The following is a 17,057-nucleotide window of genomic DNA, read 5'->3' as shown; positions in this document are numbered from 1 at the left end:
AGTGAAATCGCTATAGGTAGGTAATGTAGGTATGCTTTAGTTTAGAGAAATTGAATCGGGTCACTTGTAAGAAAATTTTGTATAAAATGACCATATCATTCTCATTCGGTTGACAAAGGAAATAATAACCTAATTTAATAATTAAAGGATATTTATAAACGTTGAACGAGACTTTATAAAACCGAACCGGTTAGTTTCACTAGATTATATCGACACTCACCCGCTATCTTCAGTTACCCGTGCACAAAATGCATGTAACTGCGTCGGAATATCGGGAGCTCGAAAACAATACAAAAGGTAATCAACTAATCACGGTCCATTTCGACCATATCGCGGTCGATATAAGTCTAATAAAAATAAAGGAAATAGCCAAAAGCCTTACTAGCAAAATGGCCTGTCCTCGCGGGTTTACGCGAATATTTTGCGATATTTTGTGGACCCGCTATTTAAATGTACGTAAACCCTTATAATTGCGATCTTATCCTTAAAAATCGTTAGTTCTCTCCTTATGTCGAGAAAGGGTGAGGAGATTTGCTTTTTCAATAAGTGATTCCCGCAAACATGGCGATTTTTTTTACGTTTCTAATACCTAAGATGTTTCCACTTCGAAACAGGATTCGGCAGATTATGTGTTTTCCTCGTGCACAGTTATATTGGCATTTTTCCTATACAAAGTAAACGCGATAAGCAATTAATACACAAAGTTTCTTCAATATCTTTATATTGACACGATACAAGAATGTCTCGAGTAGGTAATATTTGCAATCGCAATGTTTCAAATGAACCAATTACCGTTTATAACTGGAAGCAATAGACTCGCACTTATTTTCCTATTGTTATTGCATAATGGCATCAATGATGTTTCTAACAATCGATCGTCATTATTGCACATAAATTCAATCACCCCTACTGTAATAGTAAAAATAATTCGGCTGGACATTTATGGAAAAAAGTCCAATGCGGGTACTGCGGCCATGGACACTTTGGTAATTACATATTATTATCAATATTATTGTTGGAAGAGTTTAAGAGATTTAAAACCCGGAAAAAAGGTGAAGAAGGGAACAAAAAGGATATAAAATAAAAAGGATATAAAAAAGGAACGGGTTTACCTCAAGTACTCCTAAATTACTTCTATAATATGTTATTAGCTAATATATACCTACTAAATATATTATTCTAATATAGCTTTATAGCTAATATATTATTCTGCTACGGTATGCAAGGTAACGATATACACCTGAAATTTTATCCTTAAGCGGAGATAATTCGACACAATCAACATTTTACAAAATGGCACTTATTGTATAAAACAGAGAGTCGATATTCCAGCGATGTCTTCGCCAACGATCCTTTAGGTTTATCGTCCAGTAAACTGAGGATGTGGGCAGTCAAGTGAATAATACGAGTGATATGACAAAATTGTCCTTGTCGACGCCTGATTCCTGTCGTGTGTGAAAACAGACGTTTGTTTTTATAAATGTGAATCGGTGCTGGGTTTTCCGATGACCAAATGTTTGATATGGGACTGATTGCATTGAAGTAATGAACTATTTTAAAAACAGACTCGATCATTAACCTATCATGCTGAGTACCTAAATAATTAGTACAAACAAAGAATTATTAAAACATAATCATAATCAATACAACAAAGGTTTCTTTAAAATAAAATATATTCAAAAGTTCATAATTAAGTATTTTAAGGAAGCAACAGAGCAGACATAGGTAGTAAGTTAAACGCAAATAAATAGATATATGATTACACAAATGTCAAGTGTTTAAGTGCAGAAAATTGACACAAAACGAAAAAAAAAATTTGCAAAAGCACCATCCAAGCATAGTGCAAAATACGATGAACTGTAACTTTAAGGGATAGGAATCCTATAGACCGTGGTCTTAACAATTTGGTTATACCTCGTTTGTCGCACAGTTTCCGTGGGATAGTTAAATTTCATTTTCTGTATCTTTCCATATCGAGGAATATCAACTACACTTGGAGAACAATTCGGAGGGCAAGCTTTCTGTTGTACGTGGAGCTTCCATCCGTTGCTATAGTGCATGTAGGCATACGCGTGCGAGTTTTCTATGTATCCATCGCCCTCTTTAATGTATCCATACTCCTTATATTGCAAGGCATAAGTGGTGGCACCTCCCTTTTGGTGTACATCTAAATTGTTAAACTCGTATGTTTCGTTGTTACCCGTGACGTGTCGCAGTCTGAGTTTACCGTTACGCATGGGGGTGACGGTCCAGGAACATCCCCCAAAGTTGGGGGTGAACACGAACTTTGCGTCGCGGGGTCCGGGCCTCGCGGGGATGTCTATGGAGCCCCCTTGAGGCAGCCAGTACGCGTAGCTGCCGGTACCGTCGACTTGGAGAGCGTAGACGGTCACCCATTTGCTTGTTTGGCTGTGTGAGAGAAAAAGGCGTTTAAAATAGACATTTTATTTACAATTTTTAATTTTATTCTGTCGATTGATGCAGTATAAGATGGGCTTAGCAATGCATAGGATTAAAAAAAATAGGCAAATTTTGTACCACGGGGGCGTAGCCGGGATAGAAATCGTTTAACGCCTATCGAAAAGTAAAAATGTCGGCTGTTGCAATGATTTAGTTTGATACAATGAAATGTTCTATATTACAGTCATGATTCTAATTTTAAATAATAATAACCAAATATTAACATTAGATAAACAAAATATTTATAAAATAACATAATATTAATAAATAAAATAAATGAAAATTAAAACTAAATATGTATTGTGATATTCTAATCAATTCTAATTCGTTAATTATACAAAACCCTCATTTTGCGGTAAAAAAATTCTTTTAATTTTACCGACTAACGCAGAAGCTACAATACAAAAAAAAAAGTTGAAAAAAATAGTTAAAGACTTACCTGTCAGTGTGTCTTAATTCGGCAAATGAGAATTTTCCCATTCCACCATTCACTAGTGCGCCTATCTGAATATTCATTGCGCAGGTATCGTAAGGGTAGTTTCCGAAATAGGCAGTCAACGCAGTGTTAGGGTCATAAACGGTACCAGAACTTGTAAATGAGTGCAAGTCAATATTCCAATCTCCACAGTCTGTCCGTCTTGAGTTAGAGTGATACCTGTCACCACGCGTTGCCAGCGTATTCCTTTCTAACTTTGGTAGATTGACCGTTCTGTCTCCGTGCACTCCGGAAAAAAATATTATTAAAAACAGAAACTGCGTTATACGTAACAACCCCATCGTTGTTGGTTTCAATGTAAATTGATGATTGTACATAGTTCCGGCTTTATATAGCTGACATTTGGTCCTGTGAATCACTGTGCGTATTTTCCCGGTCCTGATAATCATAACCGGTGGGTTTAACGTATGTTTGTGGCTATTCAATTATAATATTTAAACAAGGGATTGAGGTTAAAATTTTAACTGCAGCGGGTAGGTACCGATTGCAGTATTTTCCCGTATATTTCTTTTGTTATGAGGTAAAATGTATACTTAGTATGGACAAACATGCGTGTTCGGACGAAGACAATAACAATAACTAGGCCTTAAAATTCGTAGCTCAGAAGCACAAAACTAGGCGAGCTGAACCGTTCTTACGTACCTAGCTGTTGCATAAAATACTACGTATTCTTTATATCTTTGTAGGCTTAAAAATCAAACTTTATGTATAGTTTTTGCTAACTATTAACGCTTTCGTTTTGTATTGCATCTACGTCAATCAAATCCATAAAACTCTGCAATTTTTTTAGCCAAGTCATGAAATATTACCAGATCCAACATCGCTTTGTCAGCATTTTCGGACGTATTCGACGAAGGCGTTACGTAGGCGACATTCTCGTGGAATACCTGGATAACGAGCTGTATCGACCGATACTATAATAGGAGAAAATAAGTTTCCAAAAATGTTCGTTACTTACAAGGTACTTAACTATTTGGAAAGTAGTGAAAAAAAGGAAAGGCATTCGGAACTCTTTTTGAACTGATCTTTTAATCTATATAAATATTGCCATTACGTCATTGTGGGTTCTCTTGGCGACGGCCAGGAGTCTAGACTAGAGTAGATATAAATACTAAAAAATCGATACCTACGAGTACGTAAACACTAACTGAATTGCGTTTCAGGACTAACGCGCATGCGTGACATCATGTTTTTAGGGTTTTTAATATAAAATGATCAAAATTACTGTCGGATGGACGGACAGACACACGAGTGATCCTCTAAGAGTTCCGTTATTTCCTTTTGAACACGGAACTCTAAAAATAGAGTTTTGGAATACAAGAAAAATAATTAAAGAAAAGATACGTTTTTTTTAAATTAGTAACAGATGTACGACATGATCGTGTGATTCACTATATACATAATTTATGACTCATTTGGCTACTGTTTGTTTTATAGTAAGTGTTCTATTTTCACGGCGGTAAATAATATAGGTATCGTCAAGTATGCTATAATGCTATTTCAGAACTTAATATTCACTTATGTATAACTATGAGTCATATACATAGTTGTGCGTTCCATAATTATGTAACTTTGTTACAGCGCAACACACTAGACCTCTACATCTCTCACATGAAAGGTCCATTCTACAAAGCCGAATTCGAAACCGAACTCGACATGAAGAAATTCCACATCGCCGACGTGACCGACAAACGTATATTCGTCTCTGTCATGCACACGGAGATTCTAGCGGATCTGTACGTGTCTGAGATCAGCAATAATTTCACTCGGTACAACTTTATGCTGAGTTTGGAACAGATCCTGTGCTATTTCCCTGATGGGAACTGGAAGGATACTTGGCTAGAGTAAGTATTCTCTTGTATTTCATGTATCTTTTACCCCTTGAAGACTCAAGGGGTCCATGAGACCATGGACTAGATATTGAGATTGAGTCAGCAATGACAGTCAAAAATCAATTCTAAATTTAAAACTTCAAGGTAGTATTTTGTCTGGCAAAATATCCCCGGGACTTAAGGTTTTAAGCTCTGTTTTGATCCCAGATAGGTACTCAAATGGGAGTTCAATTGGCCAATTTTCTATACAATCATCGTGCTCTTGCACCAATTTACTGAAATGACAAATCGGTCGGAAAAACTTGGGGAAATCGGACTGTCATTTTAGTATCTGAGATACAAAATTAAGGATTAGTAGAAAAAGGTTGTATCTCATTCTGACAGATAAGAGAAGTGAGAAGAACTGTAGAAACTAATTTTAACAAATTAATTTTTAAGATGTAGGTATAATTGCTTATGAATAACGCCGTTACTGTTCACGGTCTGTTTGTCTTAGTATTAAAGTTGTAATTATTTCTCTTAAGCGAATAAATTTCGTTGTGTCGCTGTGTCCGATTTACTAAAGCTACAAGTTACAATTTTATGCCAAAACTGGCAACACTAGTCAAAATACCTCTAAATTTTGGCCAAGCAAATGTCAATCACATCAATGTTGCCAGTTTACACCCGCAAAATGTAACTTTCACTTTTATTTAACGGGAGGTGGACGGAACTGTAACTTTATTAATCAGGACATACAATTAAGAATTAAAATTAAATCACCATAAAGTACAAAAAACTTATTATTATTTGGAGCCTGTCGTGTCCCACTGCTGGGTAAAGGCCTCCCCCATTTCTCCACAAATCTCTGTCTAGTGCTCTGTCTGGCCACTCCTTTAAAAACTCATTAACTTTAAAAAAGTTTTCCGAACATTCTTAAGTAAAATATTTGTCGCAGGGACATGACCGAAGACCCATTCACGGACCTCTACCGCGTCGAGGGTCTTAAAGGCATCTACATAGCGTCCCGGGTCGACTCCAAAGCGCAGGTGTCCCACGTAGGCCCTGAGCACCTTATATCGCTCATAACCTTCGACCACGGCGTTACTTGGTCGCCGGTCAACCCGCCTACTGAGGACGAGAACGGTGAGTTTGACTAACAGTGTGTTCGTACTTTTTCCTCATACAGGATATTTACATAGCCGAAATTAAGAAGAGTAAGTCATAAGGGAGAACGGTGAGTATGACTAACAGTCTTCATAGCCCATGAGGGCCGCAGGTGACCCACGCGGGCACGACTCATATCGCTCGATTACGGTGTCGTCTGTACGCCGGTCAACCTGGCTACTGAGGACGAAAACTGTTCGTATCTGACCATTAGTGTATAGTTTGTAGCTTTCTAGTAGAGCCCGAAGGCTTATCCTATTGTCTATTGTTCAGTAAAACCGCAGTGGCTACTTACCTGCAAAAAAGGGTCTTATTTATTCTAATTGGCACCTGAGCGCAGGTAGTCCAACGCTCAAAAAACCAGTGTAGGTGCGCTCTCCGATAACGCGCCTTTGTTACGCATCTCAATGACACATTTTAGACTGGTTCTGTAACGTTCGACTCGCCGGCACTCAGTAACCGAAGTACTGACCACACACATCGGTACAAAATATTTATCCATTAGTTCATTTTGAATCTTATTGCAATTTCCATAGGAGTTGTAATTCAATTACCTGGGTAAAGTGAACGAGCGATTTTATGCAGGTGGTTGTGGCACGTGGCACGAGCGGTTTTACTAACAATAGACAATAGGATTAGCCGTCGGGGTCTATTAGAAAGCTACAAACTATACATAGTGTACGTTCCGAGTGGAGATGTCCCACGTAGGTCAAGGCACAGGTGTCTCGTGTAGGCCCTGAGCACCTTATATCGCCCATAAAATTCGACCACGGCGTTACTTGGTCGCCGGTCAACGCGCCTACTGAGGACGAGAGCGGTTCGTACTTTTTCCTCATACAGGATATTTATATAGCCAAAATTAAGAAGTAAATCATCAAAAGTAGAAGAGGCATGCGATAAGGCGGTAATATATTAATATTATATGCACGAAACTGTCAGTTTACTCGTTCGAATTGCGGATACAAGTAGCTGTATGTTCTAAAGGGGGCAATGAAAAAAAAAAATACAAGAGGGCTAAAACTCCTAAAAACCTCGATGCGATATAAGTAGTGAATACGATAAAATGACCACATTTCCGTTTACTTTCCTCGTAATAGTGAACTCAAACATCAAACACAAAATATTGTTATCCGCTTAATCTTTAGGTATATCTTCCGAATACCTCGGATAAATGGGTTGTATTATGCTTTCATTGAGCAGTTTACTAATCTTGCTTACAGTCCGTTCTTTGGAAATTAGATATCCTGTCACTTAGAGAGGTTTCAATTACATGTGAGTCATATAACACGAGTCATTTAAGGTCGCGAAAATAAACACCGCTGTTATGATATCTTTCTTGGTTGTCCCATTTGGAATGCCTTTATACCTTGTTCTAAGGTTATCGTTGCCATTATAAGTTCATGGATATTGTAATAAATAAAAAACCGGCCAAGTGCGAGTCAGACTCGTGCACGGAGGGTTCCGCAACATCAACAAAAAATAGAGCAAAAAAAAATCGTGTTTTTTGCATGGGAGCCCCCCTTAAATATTTATTTTATTTTATTTTTAGTATATTTGTTGTTATAGCGGCAACAGAGATACATCATTTGTGAAAATTTCAACTGTCTAGCCTCTGGTCTAGCTATCGCGGTTCATGAGATACAGCCTGGTGACAGACGGACGGACGGACAGCGAAGTCTTAGTAATAGGGTCCCGTTTTTTACCCTTTGGGTACGGAACCCTAAAAACGATAGACACGGCAACTTAAAAAAATATACTAAAACATGCATGAAAATAATATTTTATCTGGAACTAAATATTACGGAATCAGTGTCATTGATTATTTATTTACACATTAAATGTACAAATGTTCGACTTAATGCCTAAAGAAATTGTCTCTACCAGTCAACCATCATAATCGTAATACTTAATCGTTATGTGTAGAGATTTATCAATAGCGCGTATATTTACATGATTAAAAAGTAATTTAATCTAATTAGGTACTGATACAAATCGGGTAATATAACGATACTGCAAATCATACCTACTTAATTGAATTTTCCGGTTAAACTAACAATTTATATTTATTCGCGCGATATACCTATTGCGACGAGTTTAGGTGCCCTAGGTCTTCATTTTGAAACACCAAGGCGAGCAAGTCGCACGAGTGACTAAAATACACTTGTTTAACTATAAAATAAATTTAATGTCAGTATGACTATGACTCATGACACTTTGACTCATAATCATAATACTGCTACTCGTCACCTAAGGTCGCGAAAATAAATTTTATCGGTTGTCGTCTTAGGCCTTAAAGATTTCTTTATATTTTCACTTTACCTATAATAAAGTGAAAGGACGTATAATAGTTATTTGTTTTACAAGGGGGCAAAGTTGTTGTTTAACCGCTCGTGCTAATATTGATACCCGAGTATGCGAAAGATTCCAAAATTGAACCACGAGCGTAGCGAGTGGTTCGAAAAATGGAATCTTGAGCGTTGCGAGGGTATCAAACCCGAAGCAAATATTAAATGTAAAATATCAAACAAAATCAAACCAAATCAAATTCAAATGAATGGTATTAAATATTTATCATCCAAAATCATCATTTAAAAGTCAATTCTACCAGCAAACATAAGAAAACAACTCAAAATTTGCATTTGATACTATACTTTGCCTCACATGTGAATAAAATGCAACTTTGCTATCAGTTTTTGAAGTGCAAAGTAAGCCTTTACGAGCTGGTGTGGTGAAAATAAAAACGTTGTAAAACAAAGCTGAAAATTAAAAACATTTACTAAAACATATGCGTGTATTGTAAAGTTATTCATGTGAAACGGAATGAAGCGTAATCACATCAATCATTATGCGATTAATAAACGTTTATGTTTCGGTTGAATTTTTACATTAATTGAGCTTCGATAACACCTTTAAAATAATTGGGGGCAATAAATTATGCGTATTATTTATAAATAAATAAAAGTTTATCGATACACTTGTCACATGATTCGTTTTGATCTGATAGGAAAATAAAAATACCTAGGTATTTACAGTTATACTGATGTAATAACTATAAATAAGTAGTACATTATCGACCATCATGTATTTATAATATACACATAGGTAATTACTAATTTACCATCAGGCGATTTGTCCGTTTCTCTAAAAAAAACCAAATTGTGACAACATATAGTCAAAAAAACAGCTTCTTACCGAAAATCAGAGAAGTGCTCTGATGCAAAAGTGCCCATAACGTTTGGGGGCGTTTTTTTTTGCTGTCCCCTACACTTTTTTTTCAAATTTGGGATTTTTTATGTTATTTCTACTCAGAATCACGAGCTCTTTCTATCCTAATAGGAGAAAAAAAGTGTCCTAAGGTTTTTATTTCCATTCCAGACTTTATATGGCGGTCGCGAAATGGAAAAATCGAAAAATGTATGGAAATTTTGGACACTTTTTTTCTCCTATTAGGGTAGAAAGAGCTCGTGATTCTGAGTAGAAATAACATAAAAAATCCCAAATTTGAAAAAAAAGTGTAGGGGACAACAAAAAAAAAACGCCCTTGTGGCATAGGTATCACTTCAGACACAATATCTAATGTTCTTTGTAAAATTGGGTAAAGGAAACCTAAATATCACTAATATTTATTGTTTTTTTTTTCAAGTAGAATGCAAGAAAAACCCGCAATTTAATGAAACAATAGATAATAAGGCATTCTTGGCATAGGTAGCTGTAAACTTATACTTATGTTTGTTTGAATAAAGAATAAAGGAATATAATACGAATAATAGGTATGTGTCAAATGTATCAATCTATTAACAATGTCATGAGCGGAGTAGCACCAGTGATATTTTACATTAAATTACATAAACATGTAACTGATAAATACATGTGTAAATAATGGTGTTGTCTTTACCCAAACAAATCCATTTAATCAATATTGCTCTATCTACATACAAGTACATACAAGTACATACTCGTTGATACCCACGGCCCTGCCCATTTTCAATAGGGTATTTTACTGTATTTAATTAAAAATAATCTATTTTTATTTTAAATAAAGCACCAAAAGATTAATAGAGAAACGTAGACAGCAGTTATTTTTAGACACAGTTTCTATTTTAAAACCCGTATAAAACTATAAAGAGAAGGTAATTTGATTGTGACGTCACATGCTAGTGTTTAGTGTCCCATTTTAACTATTTAGTGTAAACTGTGCATTGATAAAAGCTTTTAAAAATTGTTTTTGGATTTATTAAAAAAACAGCTAACGTAGTATAAGAGGCATGTGAAGTGACCTTACATTCCTAACTATAAGTATTTACTTAACTACAATGGTCCCACTTAACCATAGCAAAAACAGATGCCTCATTTATACAAGTACCTAGTTTAAGGACCAACGATATAGGACCAGTCCACTTAAGTCCACTTGTTATACTAAAATGTACGTAAATTAATGCACTATTGTATAAGTATGTAGGTGAGTAGTGCATTGATTTGATTAGCAAGCATACCAAAAACATATTATAAAATTACGATTATTTGATCATTTTACAGTTTTTGAAGTCCCATAATTAAAAATTACCACACAGGAAAGTTTATCATATTAAATATGTTCGTCTTGATATTTGCTTTCAAGTCTTTCGGTAAAAATTGCCTAGGGACTTACTAGGGGACTTCAATAATTCGTTCTAATCTTATCGCTTAGTATAAGTACGTTTTATAAGGTTTCGTGCTCTGAATAAAGTTAGGTCTTCCATGAGTCATGTTCACTAAAACCTACGCAAACCTCGTATGGCGCCGAATTAATATCTTCTGTAGAAATATGTATTATGTACCTACATTACAGCCGTGGTTATTTGGTTATTCCGATCCTTAAATACTTTCATGTGACAAATTACGCACATGATAATCGGTAGAAAGCGATTGTTATTAACATTTTTTGAAGTGAAAACTTCTTTAGCGGCGCTGGGCAGTTTTTGAGGTGGGGAAAAAATGATAAACTCGAGACAGCATAAGGCGATCACGTGACCGTAAGGGGTGTAAGGCGATCACGTGACCGTAAGCCCCGTAAGGTGGCCTGACTCATAATTTAGATGACATTTAAATCAATAAAGAAAAACTCAATGTTATTTGACATTTATGTTGCGGACTCCTTTTCAAGACTCTTTACCTATGTTCAAATAATTTGACGTTGTCATGGCAGTATGTAAATAAACATGTCAATGAAAAAGTGTGATCTTATTTGAGAATGATAATAATATATAATAAGTAAATAGAATACCTCCGCTAAACATATGTATCGTGTTACCGGGAGTCGGTGACATAGTGAGGTGAGTTTTCACTTCTGTCGGCACTCCCGGAGTGCAACGGTTGTTGCTTGTTTTTCGTAATTCTGTCCTGTAATCCAGGCGACAATACTAGCGTAGTTTGTTAGAAGAAATGTTAAAACACTACGCATATTAATGATAAGTAGATGACCCATTACGGCCATTACATCGGCATTATAACTGCCATAAAAAAATATGTTTCGTTATTTCAAATACCATAAAACCAGCGTATTAAGAGTGACCCAGAAGACTAACCACGGCAAAGAGTGACGAAATGTTGATTCACACTTGTACAATCGTGAAACTTGTAATTTGAAACATACCAATATAACTATTCTTCAAATGTTGTAAAGTTCCAAGCAATAGACTCGTATTTTAGAAATATGAGCTTAAAAATAGGGTTGAACTTTTTTACACAAAGACCGCGGACTGTCGCTAGTCTAAACATACATAACAACCCAACGGACATTGCCCTGTTTACTGTTTGCTCAACCTTCGCTAAAACGACCTTGTTTTCAGGCAAGCCGCTCAACTGTCACATCGAGAATTCGTGCAGCCTCCACTTATGCCAGAAATTCAGTCAACTGTACCCGGTGACGAGGTGAGAATTAATTATTAATTACTTACTGAGATGCTAAAGTGATCGTGTGTTGGTTAAGATACCGTTAACTGCTTCAACATTGCCAATCATTGGCTGGCTTGAAAAAACATTGACTCTCTATCAATTACATGTGTATGTCGTATTCCCATTATCACAGAATAAATAATAGTACTCCCGTACAGAAAAAACATTTCCTAAAAAACCGAAGTTTGACAGCGATTCAGGGATGAATTACGCGGTACCTTTCTAATGTAAGGCACTATCCCTTTCGACTATTTAGGATTGTCATAATTCAAGTCATTATCTTATTTGTGGTCGTGCACGCAGAGGGACGTCAAGTTGTGTCAACCCTAATAATTGCGGAGCAATGCTATGCCGAACGGAGCCGAGAAAGCCCGAAAGGAGGAATGTCCTCCCACTGCCATTGTTAAGAAATTAATAGATAGGGATTTGGTAGAGTGCCACTCTTTTTAAAGCCAGGCAATGTTTGGCATGGTCAGGTAATGTTGAAGCATTCGACGTTATGTGACATTTCTGCAACATATTCTCTGTAGAAATGGCACTGCTTTAAAAAAAAAAACTGTTTAATTCTACATGGAATACATTGTTATTGATATACAGGGTGATTCACGAGACGTGAGCAGGACTAAGCCTACACAATCAGTAAATGTAAAAGAAACGTTTACCACAATATTGAAGTAAAACAATCGCGCTTTTTTCTGTTTTTATACTTTTTGGTAAGGACAAATTTAATTATCTACAATCATGGATACCCTGCAACATTTAAATAACAAAGATAAAACCTTTTTAACCGTTATGACAGCAATTTGAGTATGAAGAAAATGTCACACTTGAGTGAAATACGATTTTTCAAAAGTAACCAGACCCCGATGACATTCAATTTGGCACTTTTTATGGATAAAACAAAGAGGGTGACCATAAATGTCGTAAAAAAAATTAAAACTTCTTTTGTAAACAGGTTAAAATAAATTTAAGTTAATGTCACAAATACTGGTACAAAACAGTTTGCAGTTGTTTATAACTTACTGTATGTGTAGGCTTGATCCTGCTCACGTCTCCTGAATCACCCTGTATAAGTATTGTGACTGTGTACTTTTAACGCTTATATTTGTCTAGAATTTGATAAGAAAATCAGATTAATATTTTCCAAGGGATTTTACGTATATATGCGTGATTTTCATTAAATACTGGTACTAAGTTGTCACCTAAAATTGCTATAGTCATTAGAATTGTGGCTCTTCCATTGTAGCTAGCACTAATAATTGTTGTTTACGCTGCAGTCGTTGTTTGCATATATAGTACTTATATATATGTACTAGGTATTATTATACATTTAATAGGTATTATTTTGTAACAATAATTTCCTGAGCTACCCAAACTAATTTGCCAGTCAACAATTAGGCTTAATTTTCACTCAATAATATACTTTTATAAATTATGTATTGAAGAGAAGTTAGATATTTACGAGTATTTATTCAATAATATATAGGTCATCGGACGGTTTAGACTGTTATCAACCTAAATCAGTTTATATTGATCGAAAGAAACACTTGAAAATGAATAATACACAGAATAAAAAAGTTTTGACTCGATTTTTTTTGTAAAATTTAGTATGTTTGAAGAGCTGCTCATTCTGGGCGGAATAAACATGAAGTCCCAATTTGGGACTTATAAAGAAATTAAAATTAACAAAAATAAATTAAACTAATAAATGTATGTGTTTTGTAAACAGGTTAAAATAAATTTAAGTTAATGTCACAAATACTGGTACAAAACAGTTTGCAGTTGTTTATAACTTACTGTATGTGTAGGCTTGATCCTGCTCACGTCTCCTGAATCACCCTGTATAAGTATTGTGACTGTGTACTTTTAACGCTTATTCTAACGTCTAGAATTTGATAAGAAAATCAGATTAATATTTTCCAAGGGATTTTACGTATATATGCGTGATTTTCATTAAATACTGGTACTAAGTTGTCACCTAAAATTGCTATAGTCATTAGAATTGTGGCTCTTCCATTGTAGCTAGCACTAATAATTGTTGTTTACGCTGCAGTCGTTGTTTGCATATATAGTACTTATATATATGTACTAGGTATTATTATACATTTAATAGGTATTATTTTGTAACAATAATTTCCTGAGCTACCCAAACTAATTTGCCAGTCAACAATTAGGCTTAATTTTCACTCAATAATATACTTTTATAAATTATGTATTGAAGAGAAGTTAGATATTTACGAGTATTTATTCAATAATATATAGGTCATCGGACGGTTTAGACTGTTATCAACCTAAATCAGTTTATATTGATCGAAAGAAACACTTGAAAATGAATAATACACAGAATAAAAAAGTTTTGACTCGATTTTTTTTGTAAAATTTAGTATGTTTGAAGAGCTGCTCATTCTGGTCGGAATAAACATGAAATCCCAATTTGGGACTTATAAAGAAATTAAAATTAACAAAAATAAATTAAACTAATAAATGTATGTAACTTTCATCTTTAACTGTTCATCATCTTCCTCGCGTTGTCCCGGCATTTTAATTTTTGCCACGGCTCACGGGGAGCCTGGGGTCCGCTTGGTAACTAATCCCAGGAATTAGCGTGTATGTAATTTTCCGTATAGTTACGAAAATTCCATACGTTTTTGTAACTCGCAGGGAGATCGTTAGGACATATTACGGCGAAATTGCGCTTGTGTTGTTCAGAATAGGGAGCTCTATCCTTTCACCAAAAATCGTCGTTATACTTACTCAACCTCATATCTGCAACAATCGTTTGATGGAAATGTCGTTTTTCTTTCATTCGGAATACGGGTGTTTTTGTCATCAAATGAGTGTTGCAGATACGAGGTTGAGTAAGTATAGCGGCTAAATGTAGTCGTAAACAGACGAAAAAAACGACTACAAAATAAAAATTGGCCTTTTAACCTTTCCTTTTAGCTTTGCCTTAGATACTTCTTTTGTTTTTCCTCTTAGCCATTAAAAAAACAAAGATCGGTTACCAGTCATTATGTAAGTTGCAAAGGCTGGTACAAAGAAACTAGTGTTATCAACAACTCTCGTTTCACGATAAAGTGTAACATTACACTTGACAACCGCTTAGTAGCGATAACATTGTTTGACCTCGAACTCGGAATAAGGATGCGGGCTGTGAGCATTTCAACTTGTGGTTTGTTATTCTGTCAGGCAAAACGGTTGAACAGGCTTAGATGACATTTGCCATATTTTAGGTATACACATACGATACTATATGGCGATATTAAAGCTTAGAAACCTAGTTCCTAGAGGTCGTTCTTATAAAACGAAGCCTTACGCATGCTGTTGCAAAAATCCTATGAAAGTGTGATTATCGTAGTATGGATACTTACAATTAACCTGAATGACCTGAAAATGGCTTCACTATGGCCTGGACTCACCTTCTAGGCCTGATGATTAATCTATAATTATTGGCTTATTGTATCGCGAAATCGCGATATGCACAAGAAATCTTGCTTGTTATTTAATAAATAAAATTTAGGTGAATTAAAAAAATAGGCTTGGCTTATCTTACTAGCGTTATCGAATTTTGAACAATAGAATTAAATAATATTCCAAATTCTTAACTGCAAAAATTACCCTGAGACTTAAGAGGCTATAGTATAAACTATAAACCGTGGTTCGAAATCGTGACTGGATTGAACACAAACCTATCAACAAAATCATGAGTCAGTTAACCTACTGATAAAGTGTTTCCTCTCGTTCGGTTCGAAGAAATCATCGGCTCGACTTACAGTCCATTGTAGGAAGTGAACTTCCTGTGTATAGACGAAATCACCGCACTGGTTACTAATCTTCTGGGCTTATATAAAAATAATACGTTATAGGTGCCTATTGCTTGTTGTTTTCTTTCGGGAATACAATAGGTACAATATAATACAAAGAATCTTTATTGCACGGGAATGTCAATAAAGTCACGAACTTTGATTTAAGGCTCATTTAGACGGCGCGCGAACTCGTATACGATTTTAGTTACATTGCGGACCATTGAGGTTACAACAATTCAGCCGACCGATCAAATGACGCAATGTAATGAAACTCGCATGCGAGTTCTCGCACCATCGAAATGAGCCCTTAGTCTGGCTGAAATATCTCAATAATTTACAAACACCTGCTTTTATGAAATATACTCGTAAGATATATATTATCTTTTATGCAATACGGACCATCAGATGATTTTAACAGACCAATGTATATTTTATATGGGGCCTACATATGTATACGCAAGATGCAGAAAGTTTCAATAAAGTTGGAAAAATTCTAAGAAATTTCAGGAAAATTTCACGTGATACCAGGAAAAATTACATTATAGAAAAGGAATATTTCGATTCTCATACATAAATATGAGAAATTCTCAAAATTTTTCCTTGTGGGAATTTCGCAATTTTGGAAAAGGTTTCTGACTTCTGACGGCACATCAGTACATGCCTATTATTCCGACCCCATAGGAACATGGCAAAGTATAGTAATATTTTGATAAGCAACAGAACATCAAATTCCAAATAGGTACACTTGCACTTTTTAGGGTATTTGTTTATAAACACTGAACAAGATCGTATTCTGTACAATCATAGTCTGTGAATCATATGATAGCGACGTCTCGCGTTCGTTCGTTGAACTCTCTCATTGTGCTCGCCTACGATTTATATCTTCTGCTTAATAATGCTACTCGTGTTCTCGCCTTTTGTGAATGGATCCTTTGTAAGGGTTAATTACCTACCTGACTACGCGAAAACCGAAAAAGGAAAAGTGCTTTTTCTTGCTTGCTAGGAGGGATCAGTGGCACATGGTTCCTCCCTGCTAGGAGGAATAATGTGGCACTTTTTTGTTCTAGGACACTATATTTTTTTTACTTTTTTGCATACTATTTTTGTAGATTTAATAATATTTTGAAACATAATAATTTCCTCATAGGTGATGTGAAAAGCTGTATGTGTCACATGGTGGCAAAATTATTTCCACCTTAGGCGTTAACACTCGAATCCCTCACTAAGCTCAGGATTATATTTTAGATCCCCTGGCTACGCTCGGGATTTAATTATAGAATCCTTCGCTTCGTTCAGGATTCAATGTACACTCGCGCCATCTTTAGCTGGTGATGTGTTATTGACGCCATTGATGCCAATTATATATTAATAAATAACATATTA

General features: G+C 35.5%; 1 protein-coding gene across 1 annotated transcript in view; it reads left to right on the top strand.

Moving 5' to 3' along the window:
- LOC134653445 (sortilin-related receptor-like) overlaps positions 1-17,057 on the top strand; it is a 56,957-nt gene that overhangs the window by 4,668 nt on the left and 35,232 nt on the right. Inside the window, exons 5-7 of the mRNA XM_063508811.1 lie at positions 4,538-4,800; positions 5,726-5,913; positions 11,763-11,844. Of these exons, the coding sequence (XP_063364881.1) occupies positions 4,538-4,800; positions 5,726-5,913; positions 11,763-11,844 (533 nt within the window). The remainder of the gene's footprint in view (positions 1-4,537; positions 4,801-5,725; positions 5,914-11,762; positions 11,845-17,057) is intronic.

The sequence above is a fragment of the Cydia amplana genome, chromosome 13 (genome assembly GCF_948474715.1).
Source record: "Cydia amplana chromosome 13, ilCydAmpl1.1, whole genome shotgun sequence".
NCBI lineage: Eukaryota > Metazoa > Arthropoda > Insecta > Lepidoptera > Tortricidae > Cydia > Cydia amplana.
Note: the sequence above shows the minus strand (reverse complement) of the source record. Positions and strands in the feature narration are given on the sequence as shown.